Here is a 24,883-nt window from a genome sequence, read left to right on the forward strand (position 1 = left end):
AACGGTGGTGGTTTTGTGCACACGTGTGTGTGAACTGTTGGTGAGCTTTGGCAGATTTCCTAAATAGGGATCTGCAGCAACTGCCCCCTTCGTTTCCTTCTTATCTTGGGTATTCACAGATGCTCCTGGAGTTTTTCTGACATCCTTAGTTTTAGGATCTGTGGAGGTAAAGCAGATACATTCTAGGACCGAGGTGGCCAAACTTGCTCAACTTAAGAGCCACATAGAATAAACATTGGATGTTTGAGCTCCAGAAGACATGAATGCAAGGCTGGCCTTGCCAGTAGGCAAACTAGGCAATTGCCTAGGGCACCGGCCTTCTGGGGGGCACCAAATTGGGCATCCCCATGTCACTCTGCAGCATTATCAGTGCAGGTGGGGGACAGAAGTTAGTCTTGCCTACGGTGCCAGACGGTCTAGGACCGGCCCTGCATGAATGTCAGATGTTTGAGAGCTGGAAAAAGATGGGGAAAGGTGGAAAGAAGGCAACTTGAACCTTAGATGCATTCTCCAAGCCGACAGTTGGTATTGCTTGGAGAAGTGATTTAAAAAGACAAATGACTTCTCCAAGACAAACAACAAGGAATGGGGACTTCAAGAGCCACACAATATGTGTGAAAGAGCCACATGTGGCTCCTGAGCCACAGTTTGGCCACCCCTGTTCTAGGATGTTGGATGTCCTCGACTGCTTTCAGTGGGGTGCAAACCCGGGTGCTCCATCCTCAGGGCTTTTTTGTAGCAGGAACTCCTTTGCATATTAGCCCATGCCCCCCTGATGTAGCCAATCCTCCAAGAGCTTACAGGGCTCTTCATACAGGGCCTACTGTAAGCTCCAGGAGGATTGGCTACATGGAGTGTGTGGCCTAATATGCAAAGGAGTTCCTGCTACAAAAAAAATGCCCTGTCCATCCTGATTCTTCAGCTTTTATCTTAAGAACATAAGAGAAGCCATGTTGGATCAGGCCAATGGCCCATCCAACACTCTGTGTCACACAGTGGCCAATATATGTGCGTATGTACATACATATACACACACATATACATACACACACACACACACACACACACACATATATATATACTGTGGCTAATAGCCACTGATGGACCTCTGCTCCATATTTTTATCTAATCCCCTCTTAAAGCTGGCTATGCTTGTAGCCGCTACCACCGCCTGTGGCAGTGAATTCCACATGTTAATCACCCTTTGGGTCAAGAAGTACTTCCTTTTATCCGTTTTAACCTGACTGCTCAGCAATTTCATTGAATGCCCATGAGTTCTTGTATTGTGAGAAAGAGAGAAAAGTACTTATTTCTCTACTTTCTCCATCCCATGCATAATCTTGTAAACCTCTATCATGTCAGCCCACAGTCGACGTTTCTCCAAGCTAAAGATCCCCAAGCATTTTAACATTTCTTCATAGGGAAAGTGTTCCAAACCTTTAATCATTCTAGTTGCCCTTTTCTGGACTTTCTCCAATGCTATAATATCCTTTTTTAGGTGCAGTGACCAGAATTGTACACAGTATTCCAATGAGACCGCACCATCGATTTATACAGGGGCATTTTGATACTGGCTGATTTCAATTCCCTTCCTAATAATTCCCAGCATGGCGTTGGCCTTTTTTATTGCAAATGCACACTGTCTTGACATTTTCAGTGAGTTATCTACCACGACCCCAAGATCTCTCTCTTGGTCAGTCTCTGCCAGTTCACACCCCATCAACTTGTATTTGTAGCTGGGATTCTTGGCCCCAATGTGCATTACTTTGCACTTGGCCACATTGAACCTCATCTGCCACGTTGATGCCCACTCACCCAGCCTCAACAGATCTTAGTTGCTGAAAAGGTTGCACAGCCAGCAGCTGATAATGATTTGTGCCCCCTACACATAAAAAGGTAAAGGTAGTCCCCTGTGCAAGCACCAGTAGTTTCCAACTCTGGGTTGACGTCGTATCACGACGTTTTCATGGCAGATGTTTTTACAGGGTGGTTTGCCACTGCCTTCCCCAGTCAGCTACACTTTCCCCCCAGCAAGCTGGGGACTCATTTGACCGACCCTGGATGGATGGAAGGCTGAGTCAGCCTCGAGCCAGCTACCTGAACCCAGCTTCTGCTGGGATCAAACTCAGGTCGTGAGCAGAGAGCTCAGACTGTAGTACTGCAGCTTTACTATTAAAAGGTAAAGGTAGTCCCCTGTGCAAGCACCATTCATTTCCAACTCTGGGGTGAGGTTGCTTTCACAACGTTTTCACAGCAGACTTTTCACGGTCCCGTGTAAATTACAATTTTTGAAAAACTTTCAAAAGGAATTTATCGATATAGTTAAGTACACAACTGGCCAAACTGTTGCTTGGGAGCCACATGTGGCTCTTTCACATACATTGTGTGGCTCTCAGAGCCCCCGCTGCTCTTTTGGCCGACTTGGAGAAGGCCTTGCTCTCTTTAAATCAGCCCGCCAAGCCAGCCAGCAGCTTGGGGGATGAATTTAGAGTTAAAGTTGCTTTCTTTCCATCTCTCCTTCCCCAAATCTATTTGCCTTCTTTCCTTCCTTCTTGTCCTGTGGCTCCCAAACATCTGGTGCTCATGTCTTGTGGTTCTCAAACATCTGGCATTTATTCTATGTGGCTCTTGCATTAAGCAAGTTTGGCCACCCCAGGTCAAGTATAAACAAAACAATAAGAAATAAATAATATGCGAGACTTAGACAAAATGCAATGGAAATTATCAGCAATCCAGTGGTCTAAACAAGTACCAGGATTATGCAGTAATCGCTTATCATATAAGAGGTTAAACAAAGCAGACAGTATAATGAGATATTAAAAGTACCAATCTGTGTTCTGAACCTACAGATGAATAAAGAGCAGCATCTTGCATCATCCCAAGCCCAGGAAGGATATCAATAAGAAGAGGGGAAGCAGGGAATCTAGAAAATAAAGTGCAAAAAGCATTATAAAGAGACAAATTGTCAGTAAGTTAGGGGAGGGATGGTGGTTCAATCCCCGGCATCTCCAACTAAAAAGGGTCCAGGCAAATAGATGTGCAAAACCTCAGCTTGAGACCCTGGAGAGCTGCTGCCAGTCTGAGTAGACAAGACTGACTTTGATGGACCAAGGATCTGATTCAGTATAAGGCAGCTTAATATGTTCATATGTTGATTGGCAGTATATCATGGGTTGTAGTGTACTCTAAAAATGGAAACCATTTCTCCTCAAAAGATGCGGTTCTGAGGTAAATTTCAGTTGGTTTGAAGCAGTAGAGCAGATTCTGAGTGCAGTGGCACCGTTAAGGCCAACAAAAGTTTATTCAAGGTATCAACTTTTGTGTGCACTTCTAAAGAAATGAGTGTCCGCTTTGAATTAAGTTGCATGAAATTCAGTTGAGGTGATTTCATCTGCAATTTTTTCCATGATTAATTGGTCCCAAACTTTTTTTTACCAGAGAGATTGATGGGGTGGGTAAATTACAATTTGACAAGGAATAGGCTTGGGATAGTTGTCAACTCTGAGGGAACTGCAGTCAGAAATTGAGCCTTCCGGGTTACCTCAGCTTCCCTAAGGCCATGATCTTCCCATTTGTCCATTGTTAGCTTAGCCCATCTTTCTAGCATGAGGTCCTAATGTTCGGAGCAGTTGTATGTTGTGGTGGTGTGTATTATGAAGGTTATTATTGTATTTTAATGGACTTGGAGTCCAGTGATGAAAAGTTAAGTATTCTGTGATGAACCATTGCTTGTTGTTTATCCCAGGGGATGGGTAAGCCTTTTCCCACCGGATGAAGAAAACAACCCATGGATTAAGAAGAAGAAGACTGGTGATTTATACCCCGCCCTTCTCTCTGAATCAGAGACTCAGAGCGGCTTACAATCTCCTATATCTTCTCCCCCCAAAACAGACACCCTGTGAGGTGGGTGGGGCTGAGAGGACTCTCACAGCAGCTGCCCTTTCAAGGACAACTCCTACTAGAGCTATGACTGACCCAGGGCCATTCCAGCAGGTGCAAGTGGAGGAGAGGGGAATCAAACCGGGTTCTCCCAGTTTAGAGTCCACACACTTAACCACTACACCAAACTGGCTCTCTCAACCCTAGTTTGGAGGGAGAAGAACTACAGTTTGCAGTTCAGATGAAACAACAAACCGCGGTTTGGTTTGGTACAGAAGTGTTTAATTTCCTAGCTGTGCACCAAAGGGAGTGCACCAGCAAGAGGTTTTTCTAGACTTCTATCCAAAGCAACAAACCACATTTTGCTGTTAGGTGGATAGCTAGCCTGTCCTTCTAGCAGGTGGGATTATACCATGACACTATTTTGCCTAGCACCGAGTCCACAATATGGTGCACACATATGTCAAAGGATGAAAAGAAAGCAACATCTTTCCAGGAAGGCACCTGAGAGTCTGTTCTGAGAACATCTGACACGCACTGCCTGCCTTTCGTGAATGCAACTTAATTTCATGCGCACACACACTTCTTCAGAAGTGCACACAAATGCTCATACCTTGAATAAACTTGTGTTGGGCTTAAAGTTGCCATTGGACTCAAAATCTGTTCTACTGCTTCAAACCAACATGGCTGCCCAACTAATTGTATTTTAGCATCTTTTGAAACCCTTGTTTAGAAGAGCGGTGACCTGGCTGGCTTAAGTGGCCACCTTTCAACATGAAAGAATTTCACTCACAAACGTCTGTAGAACTTTGACAGTGGTCCATTCATATACTCGGTAGAGAGCCAGTTTGGTGTAGTGGTTAAATCTGTGGACTCTTATCTGGGAGAACTGGGTTTGATTCCCCACTCTTCCACTTGCACCTGCTGGAATGGCCTTGGGTCAGCCATAGCTCTGGCAGAGGTTGTCCTTGAAAGGGCAGCTGCTGTGAGAGCCCTGTCAGCTCCACCCACCTCACAGGGTGTCTGTTGTGGGGGGAGAAGATATAGGAGATTGTAAGCCACTCTGAGTCTCTGATTCAGAGATACGGGTGGGGTATAAATCTGCAGTCCACCTCCTCCTTCTTCGGCTTCTTCTTTTTCTTCTTCACTACAAGACCAGATCCTCACATCTGCAGTTATAAACTACCAGATTATCTTCAATGAAGTATGACATTTTGGGAGGGCTAAACATAGAGCTTCCATTCTGAGTGGCGGCAGGAGAAAAATAACCATAGAGTTTCTGGCGAATTCTAGTGACCCTGCGTAGGCAAGGGAGTGTACAAGCCTGAGGCCCACTCACTGGTTTTACCTCAGGAATGAAATTAATGGTTACATAAAGCCCTCGCTTTGCATTATGAAGGGTGTCGTGCTTCTGTTTGTGGTGCATTGAAAATCCAGCAGTTGGGGGAGCTGCTGGTTGGTTCTATATCGACAGCTGTGGATTAGCAGAGAGAATTCTGAAGGAATGAAATTCCAGTACTTTTCAGCTGTATCTCTCTCCGATTGCGCTGTGTTCTACTCACATTAATGGGTTAGATGTTTTTAGCGCTTGTGAAGGGGCATCAGCTGAGCAAGGCTCGTGCTGTAACGAGCTTTCTTCCTTTCTTCTCAGCTTCTCCACCCCCAACCGAACACTTTGTCTTTCATATCCTTCCAAATATAGGACAGGCGCCAAGCTGCCTTTGGAGGGGGTGCGAGAGGCAGAACCCTACTGTTTTCCAACTCTGTGATCAGAGAAGTCTTGATCCTTGCAGCCCTAATGCAGGCAAAACTCCCGCCGATTTCAAGGGGAGATTGGCTGGCATTCGGACAGGAAGAAAGTGGATCACAAGTTGTGCCCGGCCATGCGGTCTGATTCCCCCCCTGCTAGGAAACTGATGTTATCTTTTTCTGTTGCCCTAAGGTCTTGCCAACAATTCCTGGGGCTATTTTGGCCAAAGGAGGAAGGAGGATTCCGTTGTGCATTTAAAAGCAGCATCGCTGTATTTTGGCAAGCTACGTTTGCTACGGACAAGGTCCTGCACAAATTTTAACAAGTCTTAGTAATCTCCCCCCCACACACACATTTTGGGGTCAGTCTGGCCTGTCTAACCTTACCTCTTCCTTGCATCCTCTAGCACAGGTAGAGGATGGAGCCTGAGAATATGGACCAGGTTCTATCTGTCTTGAGGCATCAGGCTGCCCTTAAAGCAAAAGAGGGGCCCCTCTCCAGAGCTCTCAAGAAATCCAGGAAACTGCAAGGTCTTTCACTTGCTTAGTAACATGCTCAGCTGGTGCTTGCAAGTAGCAAGAGAAATGGTCAGAGCTTTAGACCATCTTGCAGCCTGATAGATCTCACCTCTCCCTATAATTCTTTATGTGTATCAGATGACATGGGGGAGTTTTGTGGTCTGTCACAATGCTTGTCATGAAACAGGAGTTTGCTGCGATTGATAGGGAATTTGTGGGAGAGCAAGACTCTCCCAGATTGTGTTCGTCCACAAATATAGTCTCAAAGAGGGGAGGGAATCCTGCTAGCAGTGATGTCTGGGCAATCAACTGTCCTTGAAGAACTTTGACTTAGGGGTGTCGTGCCAAAGTAGAAAAACTTCACAAAATCAGAGAAAAAATATTAAAGTCCCCCTGCCCTCCCATTAGAACACAGCTTCTCATGCACACCAATCTGTTGGTTGGACTCAGATTAAATTCTCCATTGGCAGAATGAGAGCCAGTTTGGTGTAGTGGTTAAGTGCGCTGACTCTTATCTGGGAGAACTGGGTTGATTCCCCACTCCTCCACTTGCAGCTGCTGGAATGGCCGTGCCTCACCCATAGCTCTGGCAGAGGTTGTCCTTGAAAGAGCAGCTGCTGTGAGAGTCCTCTCAGCTCCACCCACCCCATAGGGTGTCTGTTGTGGGGGAGGAAGATAAAGGAGATTGTGAGCCACTCTGAGGTTCGGAGTGAAGGGTGGGATATAAATCCAATATCTTCGGACTGCAGTACTGCAGCTTTACCACTCTGTGCCACAGGTCATCCTTACCTCACGCTAAAATGACTGCCACACGGATTAAATAGTCACCAGGAAATTCTGGTGGCTACCTCACTGAAGTGCTTCTATGGCGGGTTTCCAAGCGTCTGAGTGCCCAGGCATACTGTGGAAACGCGTGAACGGTGTGATTGCTTGACTCCATCTCCAATGCGTCCTTTTTTTTTTCAATCCTACTCCAATGTGTGCTTCGGTGCCCCCCATAGAATACGGCCAGGAGCGTGTATGCGCTTGTCTGCTTCTGCACAGGACTTGGGGGGGGGGGACAGCCACAGGTCCGTGGTTGCGGCACATTAGCGATGTGAGTGGCCAGCCGTGGGGCCAGCAGTGCTGTAATGCCAGTTTAGATGGCACTGCCTGATCGATGTCAGGCTTCCCAGATATTCCATTATTTTTTTTTACTTTTGATTCCCCATTCCATCGTTGGACTTTTACTCTGGCATGTTTAAATGCCTTCCCATCAACAGTTCTCTTTGGTAGGTTTAGACAGATACCTCTCCAAAATAGATTATGTCCATACGAATTAGGAGTCCTTGATTCTATATCCCATATTATTTTAGAATGTCCTCTTCTGGCCTCACAACGTAGGCAATTTTTAGCTGAATACCTCCGACACAATGTATTTACTAAAAGGAAAACTCTAACCTACTTTTTAGAAGATGTTAATTCCCGCATTACTACGTGTGTTGCGAATTTCTTAGTAGAAGCCTATAAAATTAAATCTAGGCATACTACTGCATTTTAATTGCTGGGTGTCTGGTCTTGATTTGTATCATTGGCTGCCATTTTAATTGGTTGCTTTATGTATTGTTCTTACTGTACTTCAGGCCTTTGTATCTACTTTTGATTGTGAATCATTATTGCTTTTATTCCAATAAAGGTCTAAATAAAGTAAGGCTTCCCAAACTCAAGCAGCTTTTAAAACTCCAAGATAACTGTGGCCTGTGTGACCGCATCCTAGGTGTTGCCCACAATTCTGACCAAACTGGAGACAGAGTAAACTGAACATAAGAAGGAATGTATTGAAAATACTACCGAGTGAGTACATTTGGAGGCAGAGGTATAATCCTGCCTAGCCATTCGTATCAGCACCAGACTGCGATCCTGCTGACCCCATATTGAAAAGTTGGACTTCCCGGTGGTAATGGAGGTAGACTTTTTCGTTTCAAACAAAGTAAAATATCTGAACTTCAAATTTCTTTTCACGAAAATAATGGCGATTGTAGAGATGGATACCCTGTCACTTACGTTAAGACCAGAAGGGGGAAAACATGATGTGGAAATGGAATTTCTTCTATGAATGGATTGGTAAATGGTTAAGTGAATTTTGCCAATTAAGAATTATTTTTTCTACTGTATAGATTTGAGGTATGAGGGGTTTAAATAAGTAGTAAGTAATATAGGGATTACAGGTTGTATGTAACAGAAGTATTATTGGTTATACCGTATTCTCCGTCCTTTGTAATGCTTGTTGGTTTGTGTTATGTGGATGTCCGTGTTGTTGTTAATCTGGTGGGTTGAATAAACTATACAAATTAAAAAAAAAAATTCCTTTCACAATGCTTATTCTCTTATGTGAGGTTTCATGTGATCACGACCTATGATGTGTGGCTTTCAGAGTAGAGAAAGGGCAGTCTTGGAGGGAAGAAACTTCTTTTCTCCTTGGAGGACTGTGTGAATAGAACCTCGGTTTCATCTATGTTCTCGCAGTTCTATACTCTGGTTTAATTACAATCCCTGGTGTTTCTGCCTTGTTTGAAAACAAATAAAATCTCTCTGGAACACATTTTAAATTATACTAACTGGAGAACGAAAGTGAACTTATAAGTGTGTAAAGGCACATTTGAAAATATAAGAACAGCCTTACTGGGTGAGTCCAAAGGTCTGCTTTGTTTGACGTCCTGTTTCCACAGTATCCAACCAGATGCCCCTGGAAGACTTGCCCCTGAGAGTCAGTTTGGTGTAGTGGTGAAGTGTGCAGACTCTTATTTGGGAGAACCGGGTTTGATTCCCCACTCCTCCACTTGCAGCTGCTGGAATGGCCGTGGGTCAGCCATAACTCTGGCAGAGGTTGTCCTTGAAAGGGCAGCTGCTGTGAGAGCTCTCTCAGCCCCACCCACCTCACAGGGTGTCTGCTGTGGGGGGGAGAAGATATAGGACAGGGGTGGCCAACGGTAGCTCTCTAGATGTTTTTTTTGCCTACAGCTCCCATCAGCCCCATCCATTGGCCATGCTGGCTGGGGCTGATGGGAGTTGTAGGCAAAAACATCTGTAGAGCTACCATTGGCCACCCCTGATATAGGAGATTGTAAGCCGCTCTGAGTCTCTGATTCAGAGAGAACGGGGTATAAATCTGCAATTTTTCTTACAAGGTGAATGTTTCGTCTAAAGCAGGGGTCGCCAGACTTGCTTTAATGTAAGAGCCACAGAGAATAAACATCAGATGTTTGAGAGCCGCCAGACATGAACATCAGATGGGAGGAAGGAAGAAAAGCAAATAAATGGGAAAGGGGGTTGTGGAAAGAAAGCAACTTTAACTTTAAATGCATTCTCCAAACTGCTAGCTGGTTTGGCTTGGAGAAGTGATTCAAAGAGAGATATGCCTTCTCCTAGCCAGCCAACAGTGTGGTGGGGGCTTCGAGAGCCACACAATATGTGTGAAAGAGCCACATGTGGCTCCTGAACCACAGTTTGGCCACCACTGGTCTAAAGCAGGGATGGCCAACGGTAGCTCTCCAGATGTTTTTTGCCTACAACTGGCTGGGGCTGATGGGAGTTGTAGGCAAAAAGCATCTGGAGAGCTACCATTGGCCACCCCGGTCTAAAGGATCCTTCTGTTACGTACCCCTGCCCAGCACCTGATAGTCAGAGGCACTTTGCCTCTGAAAATGGAGGCCCCAAACAGACATCCAGCCATCGTTTGACTCGATCCTGCATAAATTTGTCCAGTCCTCATTTAAAGACATCTAAACTAGCAACTGATTGAATGTGGTCGAGATTAGAATTTAAGACCAGGTTCAGGACCATCTAACACAGATGAACTTCCCCATAACTATTTCTAACTCTTTTTCTGCGCTGAGGATTGTCAACAGTGAAAGAGTGGATGGTTTCCTCTCAGAAGTGACGTTTCGGTGCCATATTAGCAGATTTCAGGCATGGAATCTGGGTGTGTTCATTCCTCCAGATTAATTAACTTTGAATACAAGGTTCAGGTGTTAATAACACGGGTTGAAGATCCTTTTCTGGGGGTTTCTCTCTCACAGAGGCCGTTTTGTAGAAAAATAGGTGGTGGAGCTCATCCAGGGATTGTTATGCAGCTGCACCTACTATTCAATGGACAAGGTGGGAAGGAGGAGGTGGAACTCTCAGAAAGGTTCAGGAGCTGTGCTCCTGTGAGCTCCCACTGAATCGGAGGCCTGCTCTTTCACCAGAAAAAACCTGGTTTAGTACTAATTTGTGCCCTAAGAGTGATCTGTTGAGACAATTCCACAATGACTTTCAAGTGAACCGTGTCTCCCCCCCCCCACCTTTAAAAGTTTTCTATGTAGATGATGTCTCCTTCTCTTTTTTTCCCCTCCTTTCACCTCCAGTGTTTCCCTGAAGCTTGAGAATACTTGGAATACATTAGTTCTAATAAGTTATGTGGGCATGGGGGAAAAAAAAAAAAAGAATTCTTTGAAACTTCGTGGCATCAACATCTGTTAGCTTTTAACCGAGCAGAAATGCGGACAAAAGAACAGATGAGAAGGAAACAGAGAGCGGGGAGAAGGAACAAAGATATTAAATCCTGGAGTACCAAGCCTGGGTTTCGAAGTCTCTAGGGGCAGGGAGTTGGGATCATCTGAATTCTTCTGCTTTGATGTGGTTCCTTTTAAGGCAATGAATATAGCAGACCAGTCCCTGTGCTAGGTTGGGGGAGCCCCACTCTCTCTCTCTTTCTCTCACTCTCTCCTGCTTGGAAGAACTATAGGAGAATCTTTAGAAAATACCCAGAAACAGCCACTGCAACTAGACAAATGCTAAGGGAGTTCTCTCTCTCGGTTTTTGAGTTTTTAGAAGGAGATCCATTGAAATCAGGTCCTTTCAAGTATCTAAAAGATGAAAGGGGAGAGAGGTGCCAACTGAGCCTCCAGTGTTGTGCATGCACCCACGTGTGAGACCTTTGGCATGCACACCCCCTCCCCTCAAACATTTAATAAAGCACTCCAACAGTTGCTGGATGAGTCGGACACGTGTTTGTATTTTGCCCTGCTTGAAAACGGACCAAGGAACTGATTAGAAAAGTATAGCTTGTGTTATTAACTGCAAAGTTTGCATTCCCCTAATAAATCGGACGGTTACCTGAAGGTGCCATAAGCTTTGTAGGCCGTTGCCCACTTCATGGTCAAAATATTGGGGGGATTTCGGTCAGCCCTGTAGCCAGAAAACATGGCTTGGGGGGCCGTGGAATTCTTTTGGAGGGGAGTCTCTCAGCTAGCACAGAGCGGCACTGGGGTGGGCTATTCTTCAACAGTGGGAGGGGTTCTAGTGTCCGGCCCCAGTGATGGACCTCCTGATGGCACCTGGTTTTTTGGCTACCATGTGACACAGTGTGTTGGACTGGATGGACCATTGGCTTGATCCAACATGGCTTCTCTTATGTGACACAGAGTGTTGGCCTGGATGGACCATTGGCTTGATCCAATATGGCTTCTCTTATGTGACAAAGAGTGTTGGCCTGGATGGACCATTGGCTTGATCCAATGTGGCTTCTCTTATGTGACAAAGAGTGTTGGCCTGGATGGACCATGGGCTTGATCCAACATGGCTTCTCTTATGTGACACAGAGTGTTGGCCTGGATGGACCATTGGCTTGATCCAACATGGCTTCTCTTATGTTCTTATGACTCTCCCCCCCCCCCCTCTCCCTCACTGCATCTACATCAGTGAGAGTTCTCAGAGAGGTCTCCAGAAGGCCTTGGAGAGATTTTGGAGCACTGAAGATGAGGCAGCCAGGCAAGTAGGGCAATTGCCTTCTCGGCTCCCTGAGCAGGAGCAGTAAGGCGCTGGGATGGGCCATTCTCCAGTGGCCCACTCACTCTGCATCTGTGCCAGTCAGCAACTTGGATTTCTGAGAGTTCTCCAGGAGGTCAAGAAGAGCTCCTGGAGAGTCAGCTTGCTGGGAGCCACTTGTGGGGTGTGAATGAGAAGTCGGGGGCATGGCTGTGGGATGCCCCAACATGGCTCTGGGCTAGATTTCAATGGACATGAAGCTACAGTGGAGTCCAGTCTCACCTTAGAGTCTAGAGACCATCAACATTTTCAGGATAGAAGACTGTAGACCGTAGATTTAAACACCACCCTTCTCTCTGAATCAGTCTCAGAGCGGTTTACAATCTCCTTTATCTTCTTCCCCCACAACAGACACCCCGTGAGGTGGGTGGGGCTGGAGAGGGCTCTCACAGCAGCTGCCCTTTCAAGGACAACCTCTGCCAGAGCTATGGCTGACCCAAGGCCATTCCAGCAGGTGCAAGTGGAGGAGTGGGGAATCAAACCCGGTTCTCCCAGATAAGAGTGCGCACACTTAACCTCTATACACCAAACTGGCTCTCAAGCTTTCAAGAGTAAAAGCTCACTTTGTCCAGTATCCATCTTTTCTAGAAGCCACCAAAGGGGCACCATGTTGATAGACCGCTGAGTAGTTTTTACAAGCAGGCAAAGAGAAGTATAGACAGGGCTCTTTTTTTGTAGCAGGAACTCCTTTGCATATCGGGCCACACACCCCTAATGTAGCCAATCCTCTTGGAGGTTACAGTAGGCCCTGCAATAAGAGTCCTGTAAGCTCTCGGGGGATTGGCTACATCAGGGGTGTGTGATCCAATATGCAAAGGAGTTCTTGCTCTAAAAAAAGACAAGTATAGATAAAGTTGCCAATTCCAGGTTGGGTTTTTCTTGAAGTTTGGGGGTGGCATCTGGGGAGCAGAGTTGAGGAACCTCAACAGCGTACAATGCCATGAAGCCCAGTCTCTAAACCAGAATTTTATCCGGGGAGCTGTGGCCTAGAGCTGTGTTTTCCCTCTAACCTGTAGGGTCTCATGAGAAAAAATGCTACTTTGTGAGCTACTGGCATTAAAGTTGTGTGTGCTATTGCATAAATTATTGTGCTCTGGGGCCATTTTTCCTAAGCTACGACAAATATGTGTGAGCTGGAGGCTAAAAATATGTGAGCTAGAGGGAACACTGGTCTAGAGATGTAATTTTGGGAGATCTCCAGGCCCCACCTGGAAGCTGGCAACCTTAGTGCTTTGCATATTGTGGTAAACCAACTGGAGAGTGTGCATTCTGCTGAAGTTGAATTATTTTTTTTTGGGGGGGGGGGAGTTTTTGATCTTCTCAATTAACTTCACTTGGCAAAAGTTCACATTTTTATTTTATCCGGGGGGCCAGCTGGTAAAATCTCCAGGAAGAGATTTTTTTTTTTTTTTTTTTTACCAGCAAAGCTCTCTGTTATAACCCGAGCATCCGAATCTGGAATCCAAGCCTAGCTTGTGCATTTTGCTTTTTCCTCCTCTCTTCACCCCCACCCCTCCCCACGCCAAGATTGTGTGCCAGTAGCTTTTGTCTTCTTCATCCTTTTCGTCTCAGCTTTCTCTCCCACCGGCTCAGGGCAGCTGGCTTGCATATTTTTGAACCGCGGGAGGGGAGGGGGGTGAAAATACCCCGCGTCTTTTCAAGTTATTGATGTCTGTGGCTCACGCTGGGCTTGGCTCTTTGACTGGTTGGTAGAACAAACGCCGAAGATGTTGGATTTTGCAAGGAGTTTCTCTCCCCCCCTCCCCTCCCCCCCTGCAACTTCCTGGCCCTCTAAAAATCATGACCTGCTATAGAAAGCATATGTTGACATACCTGGGTTTACGAGTGGGGGGAAGGGACCCTCCAGGAGAGGGAAGGGGGGGGGGAGTTGCAGCGACTGGAATGTGAGCCATCTGTTCTCCCTGCACCTTCTGGTGACAGATTTATGGAAGGACGTTAGCACGCGGCTGGGAGGTTGCACACCTGTGTTTTGTTGCAAGGGATAACAATATCTCAATATCTCTCCAGTTTGCCAAACGTGCAAGCTCTTTGGGTGTAATCCCAATGTGATGGAGACAATGTCTAGCCTTGATATGAGAGCAGCCAGGTTTCGAACCTCGTTTCTGTTTCACAGGGGATTGCAGCGAGAGAGCTGGAATAGCTGCTCCGTCCTCTCCAAGTTCCTCCAACAAAGCTCCACTTTTCCCAGGTAGCTCTCTTGTCCCCCCTGGTCTGGCATTAGTGATGACTTCTGGTTCAGAGTTCGGGTTGCCGATCCCCAGGTGGGGGGCAGGGAATCCCCCAGCTGGGAGGCCCTCTCCCCACTTTAGGGTCATCAGAAAGCGGGGGGGGGGGGCAGGGAATGTCTTCTGAACACTCCATTATTCCCTAGAAACCGATTCCCATAGGGTATAATGGAGAATTGATATGAGGTTATCGGGGGCTTCTGGGGGCTGTTTTTTGAGATAGGGGCGCCAGATTTGCAGCATAGCATCCAATGCCTCTCTTCAAAACACCCTCCCTCCCAAGTTTCAAAAGGATTGGGTCAGGGGGTCCAATTCTGTGAGCCCCCAAAGAAGGTGTCCCATCCTTCATTATTTCTAACGAAGGGAAGGCATTTAAAAGGTGTATGGTCCCTGTCAATGTGATGGCCAGAACTCCATTTGGAATTCAATTATGCTTGTCACACGCTTGCTCCTGGCTCCACCCCCAAAGTCTCCTGGCTCCACCCCCAGAGTCTTCTGGCTCCACCCCCAGAGTCCCCAGATATTTCTTGAATTGGACTTGGCAACCCTAGTTGGACAGACTTGGCAGTCCTAGTTGGACTTAGATCTTTGCCTGGGCAACATTCAGCCTGTCTTTGTTCATGTGGATCTCTGGGTGTTTTCCAAGACTTTGATACCTGTTGTCTATGAGAGCCAGTTTGGTGTAGTGGTTAAGTGTGTGGACTCTTATCTGGGAGAACCGGGTTTGATTCCCCACTCCTCCACTTGCACCTGTTGGAATGGCCTTGGGTCACCCATAGCTCTGGCAGAGGTTGTCCTTGAAAGGGCAGCTGCTGTGAGAGCCCTCTCAGCCCCACCCACCTCACAGGGTGTCTGTTGTGGGGGTAGAAGATATGGGAGATTGTAAGCCACTCTGAAACTCTGATTCAGAGAGAAGGACAGGGTATAAATCTGCAGTTCTTCTTCTTCTTCTTCTTCTTCTTCTTCTTCTTCTTCTTCTTCTTCTTCTTCTTCTTCTTCTTCTTCTTCTTCTTCTTTCTTCTTCTTCTTCTTCTTCTTCTTCTTCTTCTTCTTCTTCTTCTTCTTCACATTTCGCTCCAAACACTAGTCCCATTCTGCTGGGAATCATATCACAGCCAGTTCTCTGGGTTCCTGGGTTGCCAGACTCCAGATGGGGCCTGGAGATCTAGCTTTTACAACTGGTCTCCAGTTAGCAGAGATTAGCTCCCCTGGAGAAAATGGCTGCTTTGAAGAGTGGACCCTATGGCATTGTACTGTGCTGAGGCCCCTCCCCTCCCCAAACCCTGCCTTCTTCTTATGGTTGCCAATCCCCAGGTAGGGGCAGGGGATCCCCCGATTTGGAAGCTCTCTCCCCACTTTAGGGTTGTCAGAAAGTGGGGGAGAGGGAAATGTCTGTTGGGCACTCCATTATTCCCTATGGAGACTGATTCCCATAGAGTATAATGGAGACTTGATCCGTGGGCATCGGGGGGGACGACTGTTTTTTGAGGAAGAGCACCAAATTTTCAGCATAGCATCCAGTTCCTCTCCCCAAAGTACCCTCCAAGTTTCAGAAAGATTGGACCAGGGTGTCCAATTCTGTGAGCCCCCTAAAAAGGTGTCCCTGTCCTTCATTATTTCCAGTGGAGGGAAGGCATTTAAAAAGGTGTTCGATCCCTTTCAATGTGATGGCCAGAACTCCCTTGGGAGTTCAATTATGCTTGTCACACCCTTGCTCCTGGCTCCACCCCCAAAGTCTCCTGGCTCCACCCCCAAAGTCCTCAGATATTTCTTGAATTGGACTTGGGAACCCTCGCTCTCCTGGATCCACCTCCAAAGTCTCCAGGTATTTTCCAGCACAGACCTGGTAACCCTACTGGATTCCCAGCACAGACTGAATCTCTCCATTCCCTATTCACGTGCAGGTGATTAGGGTTGATACATGGATCAGCAATGCCCAGTCAACTATTGACGATTGACTCCATAAAGTTGATTGTAATATATTCCGTTGTGTAGATGGTGGTTAACCCATTGGTTTCATCATGGTGTCCTTTGTTAGCGAGGACATCAGCGAAGGGTGCTTATCTCCTGGCTTCGCTCTCCGGGTTTGGCCGCAAGGTTGATTGGTGCAAAGGTTCTGATGCTCCCTGATGTTTTCGCTCCATTCGGCTGTCATTCGTGGTTGCAGAGAGAAGCATCTACACCAGTGAGTGAATTTCTGCAGTGTCGTTTCCCACTGTTGAAGGGAAGCGCCTGTCCTTGAAGAATTTAATTGGGAACATTTTTATATGATGGAATCTGTCTTAACCGTCACGGAGCCCTGTGAAGGAATGCTGGAAAGGGTTCCGTGCGGAAGCGAGGGTTTGCAGCCAAAGTATTTCTAAGCACCTTTGCACAATTACGGTCCCCAGGGTTCTTTGCTGGGGGTGGGGTATGACAGCTAAAACTAACTTGAGGCTTCTTTCAAAGTAATCTTAGATGTGTCTGGCAGAGAGAGAACTCCGATTAAACCAATGACTTAAGCTTCTGGATTTTTATAAGAGAGATAAGATCAGAATTGTATGGAGCCTTGCTTGCTCTTCTTTATTTTAGAATCCTGTTGAAGAATGTATAGCAGACATCGTCCAAGCTTTAGAAATGGATTGTAATCCAGCGAAGGTTTCAGAGGGTTGCCATGTTGCTCTATGGCAGAACACCTGGATTTGAGCCATAGGGTTGCCAGCCTCCAGCTGGTGCCGGGATACCTCCCGCTTTGACAATTGCAATTAAAAAAAAACCACAGTCAGAAGTCTTGAAGGACAAAAGACTCACCTGGCACTGTCCACCTTCTGAAAATGCGTGGTGGATGTCAGAATAGGTGCTAGCAGGCACCATACTGGGATCTATGGCCTAGGCCAGGGGTGGCCAGACTGTGGCTCGGGAGTCATATGTGGCTCTTTCACACATATTTTGTGTGGTTCTTGAAGCCCCCACCGCCCTGTCAGCCAGCCTGGAAAAGGCATTTATCTCTTTAAATCACTTCTCTAAGCCAAGCCAGCCAGTGGCTTGGAGAATGCATTTAAAGTTGCTATCTATCTATCTATCTATCTATCTATCTATCTATCTATCTATCTATCTATCTATCTATCTATCTATCTATCTATCTATCTATCATCTATCTATCTATCTATCTATCTATCTATCTATCTATCTATCTATCTATCTATCTATCTATCTATCTATCTATCTATCATCTATCTTAGATTGTATGCACCTCATTCAAGCTTAGGGTTGCCATCCTCCAGGTGGGGCCTGGCGATCTCCTTTTCCCCCCAGCTGGCAGAAATCAGCTCTCCTGGAAATAAATAGCCACTCTGAAGGGTGTACCATGCTGAATCCCTTCCTCTCCTCAAGCCCTGCATCTCCAGGATCCACCCCCAAAGTCCCCTGGTATTTTCCAAGTTAGACCTGGCAACCTTAGTCCAGTAGAACCTTAGAAGACCAACGGCAGTTGTTGTTAGGGTTTCTACCCCTCTGCTTCCCTGCACTGAAGGGCCCAGAGTGGGTTACAATAGATTAAAATACAATTAAAAACAGTTAAAACACAATTCCACAGCATTAAACTTATACACAGGCCTCGGATTCAGTGGGAGCTCACAGGAGCGCAGCTCCTGAACCTTTCTGAGAGTTCCTCCTCCTCCTCCTTCTGAGAGTTCCACCTCCTTGTCCTGCATAACAATCCCTGGATGAGCTCCACCACCTATTGACCCCTGCTTATACTACAAACGTATACAGAGTTTTGAGGAATGAGCTTCCGAGAATCAAAAGTATCTGACACAGGGAGTTTTGACTCTTGAAAACTCGTACCCTGGAAATCTTTTTCTCCCCACTTTTGTGATTTTTTTTCATAAGAATTAAAATAGGGATACAAGAAAACAACGGGGAAAGGGAGATATAGATATTATACTAATTTATAACTTATTCATGACAAGGATGATCAACATCTGACTAAATATAGAACGTTTAGCATAGACATTTCAGATACATAATATTCGAGAGTCTTTATATACTATATATACTTATTGTTAAAGCCTAGCATTTATTACCATTAGCCTACTATTAAAAACTGTTAGACATTGTATGTTCCATTACATCTTAGTATTGCTAGGTTTGTCGTAATCGAACTATAATCCAAGAGTACATTTTAAGAGCATTTCTAAAAATAAAAAAGGATAATGATAGAATAGATTCATGTATATGCCAAAAATTAATTTTATGGCATTGAATATAGCATTATTTCAGGAAATATAACATTACTTAAGAGAACGCTTATATTTGTACCATTGTAATATTATCTATAACAACCTTAATTATATTAATGCAGTCCTATTAGTGCCTAAGCTATCATCCTGAGGAATAATAATATTACAATAGCATTAATATAAATCACATCTTATTGGTCTTATAAGGTGCTTCAGACTCCAGCATTACGCAGAACCTTTTCTCTTGCTAGGTTCAATGCCCTTCAGTTTGGTGTAGTGGTTAAGTGTGCAGACTCTTATCTGGGAAAACCAGGTTTGATTCCCCACTCCTCCACTTGCACCTGCTGGAATGGCCTTGGATCAACCATAGCTATTGCAGGAGTTGTCCTTGAAAGGGCAGCTGCTGTGAGAGTCCTCTCAACCCCACCCACCTCACAGGGTGTCTGTTGTGGGGGAGGAAGGTAAAGGAGATCGTCGAGCCACTCTGAGATTCCAAGTGGAGGGCGGTATATAAATCCAATATTTTCTATCTTCTCCCTTCAGCGATTTTAACTGGGAGATTTAACAGTACACCTTTTACTAATAGATTATGCCCTCGTGCAAGTGGGTCCATTGAAACACTGTCTCACGTGTTATTAGAATGCTGTTATTATGTTAATCTTTGCCGCAGCATTTTATTGTTAATTCTTGATAGTATCTTCGAGCTTCCTGATTCATATAAACGGCTGTATCTACTGAATAGCACTGATGGGAACATAACTGATGCTGTGGCAAAGTTTTTGCAGGCTACTCTTCTTATATGCAGTAATGTAATTTAAATTTGTAAAGACAGATTGACTTTTGACTTATTTTTGTATGGATTTTAGTCCCTTTTAGAACATTCTTTTGTCTTGACTCCTGCTGGCGTGTTTTATCTATTTGTATGCATATGTGTAGGATTCCTGTACACAGAGTGGTAAAGCTGCAGTGCTGCATTCCAAGCTCTCTGTTCCATAACCTGAGTTCGATCCTGGCAGAAGCTGGGTTCAGGTGGCCGGCTCAAGGTTGATTCAGCCTTCCATCCTTCCGAGGTCGGTGAAATGAGTACCTAGCTTGCTGGGGGGAAAGTGTAGATGACTGAGGAAGGCAGTGGCAAACCACCCTGTAAAAAGTCTGCTGTGAAAACGTCATGATGTGACATCACCAATGTTCTCTCTAAGCTGCAGAGTCTTGTGACCAAAAATGCTACTTTGTGAGCTACTGGCATTAAAGATATGCGTTACTGCATAAATTATTGTGCTCTGAGGCCATCCTTCCTGAGCTAAGACAAAAATGTGTGAGTTGGAGGCTAAAAATCTGTGAGCTAGCTCATGCTAACTCAGTTTAGAGGGAACACTGGACATCACCCAGAGTGGGAAACAACTGGTGCTTGCACAGGGGACTACCTTTTACTTTTTATGCACATGTGTGTATGTATTTTCTCATTTTATCTCTCTTTTAATGTCAGTAAAGGTAACCGAACATATGAACATATGAAGCTAGCTGCCTTCTAATGAATCAGACCTTTGGTCCATCAAAGTCAGTATTGTCTTCTCAGACCCGCAGCGGCTCTCCAGGGTCTCAAGCGGAGGTTTTTCACACCTATTTGCCTGGACCCTTTTTTGGAGATGCCAGGGATTGAACCTGGGACCTTCTGCTTCCCAAGCAGATGCTCTGCCACTGAGCCACCGTCCCTCCCCTTAGAACTGAACTTGAACCAGCTGATCCAGAGGAAGTTAGACGTGCTTAAGCCTCATTGAGTTCCGTTTGTTTCTCTCTGGGTTGGGTCCATGGTACGCTTTCAAAGGCCTGGTGATATTTCCTCCCAGTGAAGTGTTAATAAGGTAGAACGTTCCAGCCCCCCCCCCCCCCCCCTTGCAGTTAATAAATGCTTCTTACTTTTGGAGCTGAGGATAGTAGGGCTTCATTGAAAGTCAATCGCTGCCCATGTAGCCCTATGAAATGAGCATCTGTCTATCAGAGATAATGTGCTCCATAATCAGGCTGGCATGAAGGAGCGCATTTGATTGACAGCTGATGAGCTCCGGCTGCCTTGGCGGTACTGCTGAAATGCAGAGGTTGCCATGTGCCTTTTTTGGAACAGGCTCTGTGGTTAATGTGCCATTAATATATGCGCTGCAGCTGTCGCAAAAACCGATTTTTAGAAAAACAGCCCTTTGGAAGCTATGGGAGGAATAAGTGGTCTGAGGAGGGGAAGGTTATCAAAAAGGACAACCCAAAAAGCTACACGGCCAATCATTGACAACTCATTCCTGAAATCAACCCCCAGCAACATAATTCCTAAATCATAGAGTCATAGAATTGGAAGCAACCTCCAGGGTCATCTAGTCCAACCTCCTGCACAATGCACGAAACTCACAAATACCTCCCCCTAAACTCACAGGATCTTCATCACTGTCAGATGACCATCTAGCCTCTGTTTAAAAACCTCCAAGGAAGGAGAGCCCACCACCTCCCAAGGAAGCCTGTTCCACTGAGGAATTGCTCTAACAGTCAGGAAGTTCTTCCTAACGTTGAGCCGGAAATGCTTTTGATTTAATTTCAACACGTTGGTTCTGGTCCTGCCTTCCGGAGCCACAGAAAACAATTCCACACCATCCTCTATAGGACGGCCCTTCAAATCCTTGAAGACGGTGATCATATCACCTCTCAGCCGCCTCCTCTCCAGGCTAAACAGGCCCAGCTCCTTCAACCTTTCTTCATAGGACTTGGTCTCCAAACCCATCACCCTCTTTGTTGCCCTCCTCTGGACCCATTCCAGCTTCTCTATATCCTTCTTCTTAAAATGCGGTGCCCAAAACTGAACACAATACTCCAGGTGAGGTCTTACCAGAGCAGAGTATGGTGAGTTAAAATGGAGTTACGCTTTCCTAAACCCACTGATTTAGTAGAGCATAACTGGGGGGTGGGGGTTAAGGTAGAGACACCAAATAATCAGTATAGCCTCTGGTGTCTCTCCTCAGCACCCCCAGTTTTAAAAAAACCTGGATCATGGTGTCCAATTCTATAAGTCCCCAAAGAAGGTGCCCCCACCCTCTATTATTTACAATGGAAGGAAGGCATTTAAAAAAGGAACACGGTCCCTTTAAATGTGATGGGCAGAACTCCCTTGGGAGTTCAGTCGTGCTTATCACACCCTTGCTCCTGGCTCCATCCCCAAAATCCTGGGGTATTTCCTGAGTTGGGCCCAGCAACCTTTGTTGTGAGGATAAAACAGAGAATGATGTAAGCTTCGTTGTGTTGCCATTGGAGAGAAAGGCGGGATAAATAAATAAAATAAATAAAAGAGACCCGCTTTGGAGGATATAGCATTTTGAGTCTTTTTGCTGCCTGTGTTGGGAAAACCAGATTGCTCATAGGCAAGAAATACATCTCACTTCTAGACTACATTTGAGATTTATTTTATTTTTTTTACATGATTAATTGACAGAGCACGGCAGTACTAACTATTAACCTGCCTTGTGGAAATATTTTAATCTTTAAATCTCTTCTCTCGCCGGCGCAGTCTGTCAATTGCATTATTTTGTTCTCCCAGCTATCCCAAGCACATGATAGAAAATTGCTGTATCAAATAAGTATGTGGAACTAAATCGATTTGCAAAGGTGCTTTTCACGTTTCCATTAACACGGCAGCGCGGCTTCTTGCGTTGCATTTTAAAGACCGGGAATGACTCCTGTTTTGAGTCTTTCCTGGGGCCTGAAAAGGCATACAAACATCTTGTCTTGGGTAATGTGCATAATCAAATCCAGGACCAGTGTGCAGTCTGCAGAGCGGTTTCTAGAAATCAGCAGTTCTCGGGTGTGCTATCAGAGATGGGTACTTACCCATTCACAGAGGTCGTTCTGTAGAGAAATAGGTGGTGGAGCTCATCGAGGGATTGTTAGGCAGCTGCACATACTATTCAATGGATGAGGAAGTGGAGCTCTCAGAAGGAGGAGGTGGAACTCTCAGAAAGGTTCAGGAGCTGTGCTTCTGTGAGCTCCCACTGAATCTGAGGCCTGTGCATTCAGGTGTAATTCTTGTACGTCTTCTGCAGGTCAACGTAAGCACTGTTGTTCAATTAAAATGCCGTGGTTTTACATCTTTGCAGTTTGGTGATGTGGTTAAGAGCGGCAGACTCTAATCTGGGAGAACTAGGTTTGGGAGCGGCGGGCTCTAGTCTGGGAGATCTAACCCTATTCGCTAGCTAGGTTCAATGTGCTACCATCTGCGATACTTCTTGGAAGATTCCATAAAACTCCCTATGCTAACAGACTGTGCACTTGTGCATGTCCAGAGATAGAAACTTTGTTTTCAAACTGTACTTTTTACTCTGATCTGCGCCTCCATACTCCTTGAGACTTGTTTGAGTGAGCAAACAGCAAAGCCCGACAAATATAAAAGTGTCTTCTTGTTGTCAACTCGGAACCAATCGATAATTGAAACTGTTGCAAATGTTTTATATCTAGCATCAGGGAGGTGCTTAATGTATTTGCAAATTGCCATTTGATGGATAGATTGGTTCCCTGTTACGTCCGATATCATGCCAATAGAAGTTATTGAATTGAATTGAATAGGTTTGATTCCCCACTCCTCCTCCACATACAGCCAGCCGGGTGACCTTGGGTCAGTCACTGTTCTCTCAGAACTGTTCTCTCAAGAGCAGTTCTCTCAGAGCTGTCTCAGCTCCATGTACCTCACTGAAACTGATCTCTCATTGGCTTGTTCCAGTCTCGGAGCCCTTTCCCCCTCGGCGCTTCTGTTCGATTTTGCACAAGCTGCTGTGGGGCTGCTACTTGCCTTGCCTCTTTCCCTCAGCAAGCAAGATGCTCTGAAGACCAGTTTCTACTTGCCACGGGAAAGAGGCGGGACAAATTGCAGCCCCACGGCAGCTTGTGCGGAATTGGACAGAAGCACCATGGTGGGGGGGGGGGAGGACTCCAAGACCAGAACGAGCCTAGTGAGAAATCGGTCAGGGTGTTTGTTGTGGGGAGAGGAAGGGAAAGAGATTGTAAGCAGATCTGAAACTCTTAAGTGAAGGGCGAGATATAAAAACGATCTCCTCCTCCTCCATCTAGTAAGCATGCAAATAACATTTCCGTTTTCTTTCTTATCTTTTGCAGGATCCGGCAGGCGAAGGCTTCAGGGAGGCAATAGAAAATGAACACTTCCACCTGGAAGGTACTTGAAAAGCATTTATTATAGCTTCTTTTTATAAAGGAACTTGTTCTAATGCATAATAAAAGTGTGTGTGTGTGCATCGGAGGAGGCTACAAGCATGGATATATGTGGGATGTTAAAATCGAAATTGCTCTTGTTGTCCCGTGAACGACATCTGCGTAACGACCTGAGCCCTGCACCTGTTGCTTGTGAGCAGATCCGTAGATTTAATGTGTGCTAATAGAGCCCCATGGCGCAGAGTGGTAAAGCTGCAGTACTGCAGGCCTAAGCTTGCTGGGGGGAAAGTGCCGATGACTGGGGAAGGCAATGGCAAACCACCCTGTAAAAAGCAACGTCACCTCAGAGTCAGAAACAACCGGTGGTTGCACAGGGGACTGCCTTTACCTTTATGGAGTTTGTGTGTGTGTGTGTGTATGTGTGTGTGTGTGGGATTTGTATATTGCAAGAACATCTGAGCTCTGTGGGTTCTCACCACAATGACCCCCCAATAGCAGCAGTTCACTTCTATAAGAGAAAAGGTGAATTTGGAGTCAATCTTGGTTCTTCCCATGTTGATTATTCACTGACTCAAGCTTACTCCTGTCTCTAACCCATACTGGGTTCTAAGAATATAAGAGAAGCCACGTTAGATCAAGCCATCCAGTTGTCATCAGGCGGTCCATCAGTGGGGCCGCTAGAAGCCCTCACACTGTTGCCCCCCCTAAGCACCAAGAATACAGAGCATCACTGCCGCAGACAGAGAGTTCCATCTATACCTTGTGGCTAATAGCCACTGATGTACCTCTGCTCCATATGTTTATCCAATCCCCTCTTGAAGCTGGCTATGTTTGCAGCTGCCACCACCTCCTGTGGCAGTGGATTCCCTGGGTTAATCACCCTTTGGGTGAAGAAGTTTCTTGTTCACACCAAAGCATGAGAAAAGTTGTCAAAACGGGTTGGAATGTAGGTACATATTTCCATATGCATGCAAGGACACACATGGCTAGATTATTCTTTATCTGTTTGACTTTTTTTTGGCATTGTGGTGTTACGTCTATTGTTAAACTGATGAGGGTTTGCAGTTTCTAGATATCACTGATAGCTGCCTCGATCCTTTGTTGGGAAATAGCAAGCTAAAAATATCTTAAATAAATAAACCTTCCTGCCCCACTTTACCTGGAGCAACAAACATCAGCGGTATTAGTTGTTTCAGCTAATAAGCTCTCTATGTGTGTACTCAGTAG

At 45.7% G+C, this 24,883-nt stretch overlaps 1 protein-coding gene across 1 annotated transcript in view; it reads left to right on the forward strand.

Moving 5' to 3' along the window:
* The window catches only part of NKD1 (NKD inhibitor of WNT signaling pathway 1), a 217,858-nt gene that overhangs the window by 96,285 nt on the left and 96,690 nt on the right, over window positions 1–24,883 (forward strand). Inside the window, exon 4 of the mRNA XM_060254353.1 lies at window positions 23,603–23,660. Coding sequence (XP_060110336.1) covers window positions 23,603–23,660 — 58 coding nt within the window. The remainder of the gene's footprint in view (window positions 1–23,602; window positions 23,661–24,883) is intronic.

This window comes from Heteronotia binoei, chromosome 14, assembly GCF_032191835.1.
Source record: "Heteronotia binoei isolate CCM8104 ecotype False Entrance Well chromosome 14, APGP_CSIRO_Hbin_v1, whole genome shotgun sequence".
Taxonomy (NCBI): domain Eukaryota; kingdom Metazoa; phylum Chordata; class Lepidosauria; order Squamata; family Gekkonidae; genus Heteronotia; species Heteronotia binoei.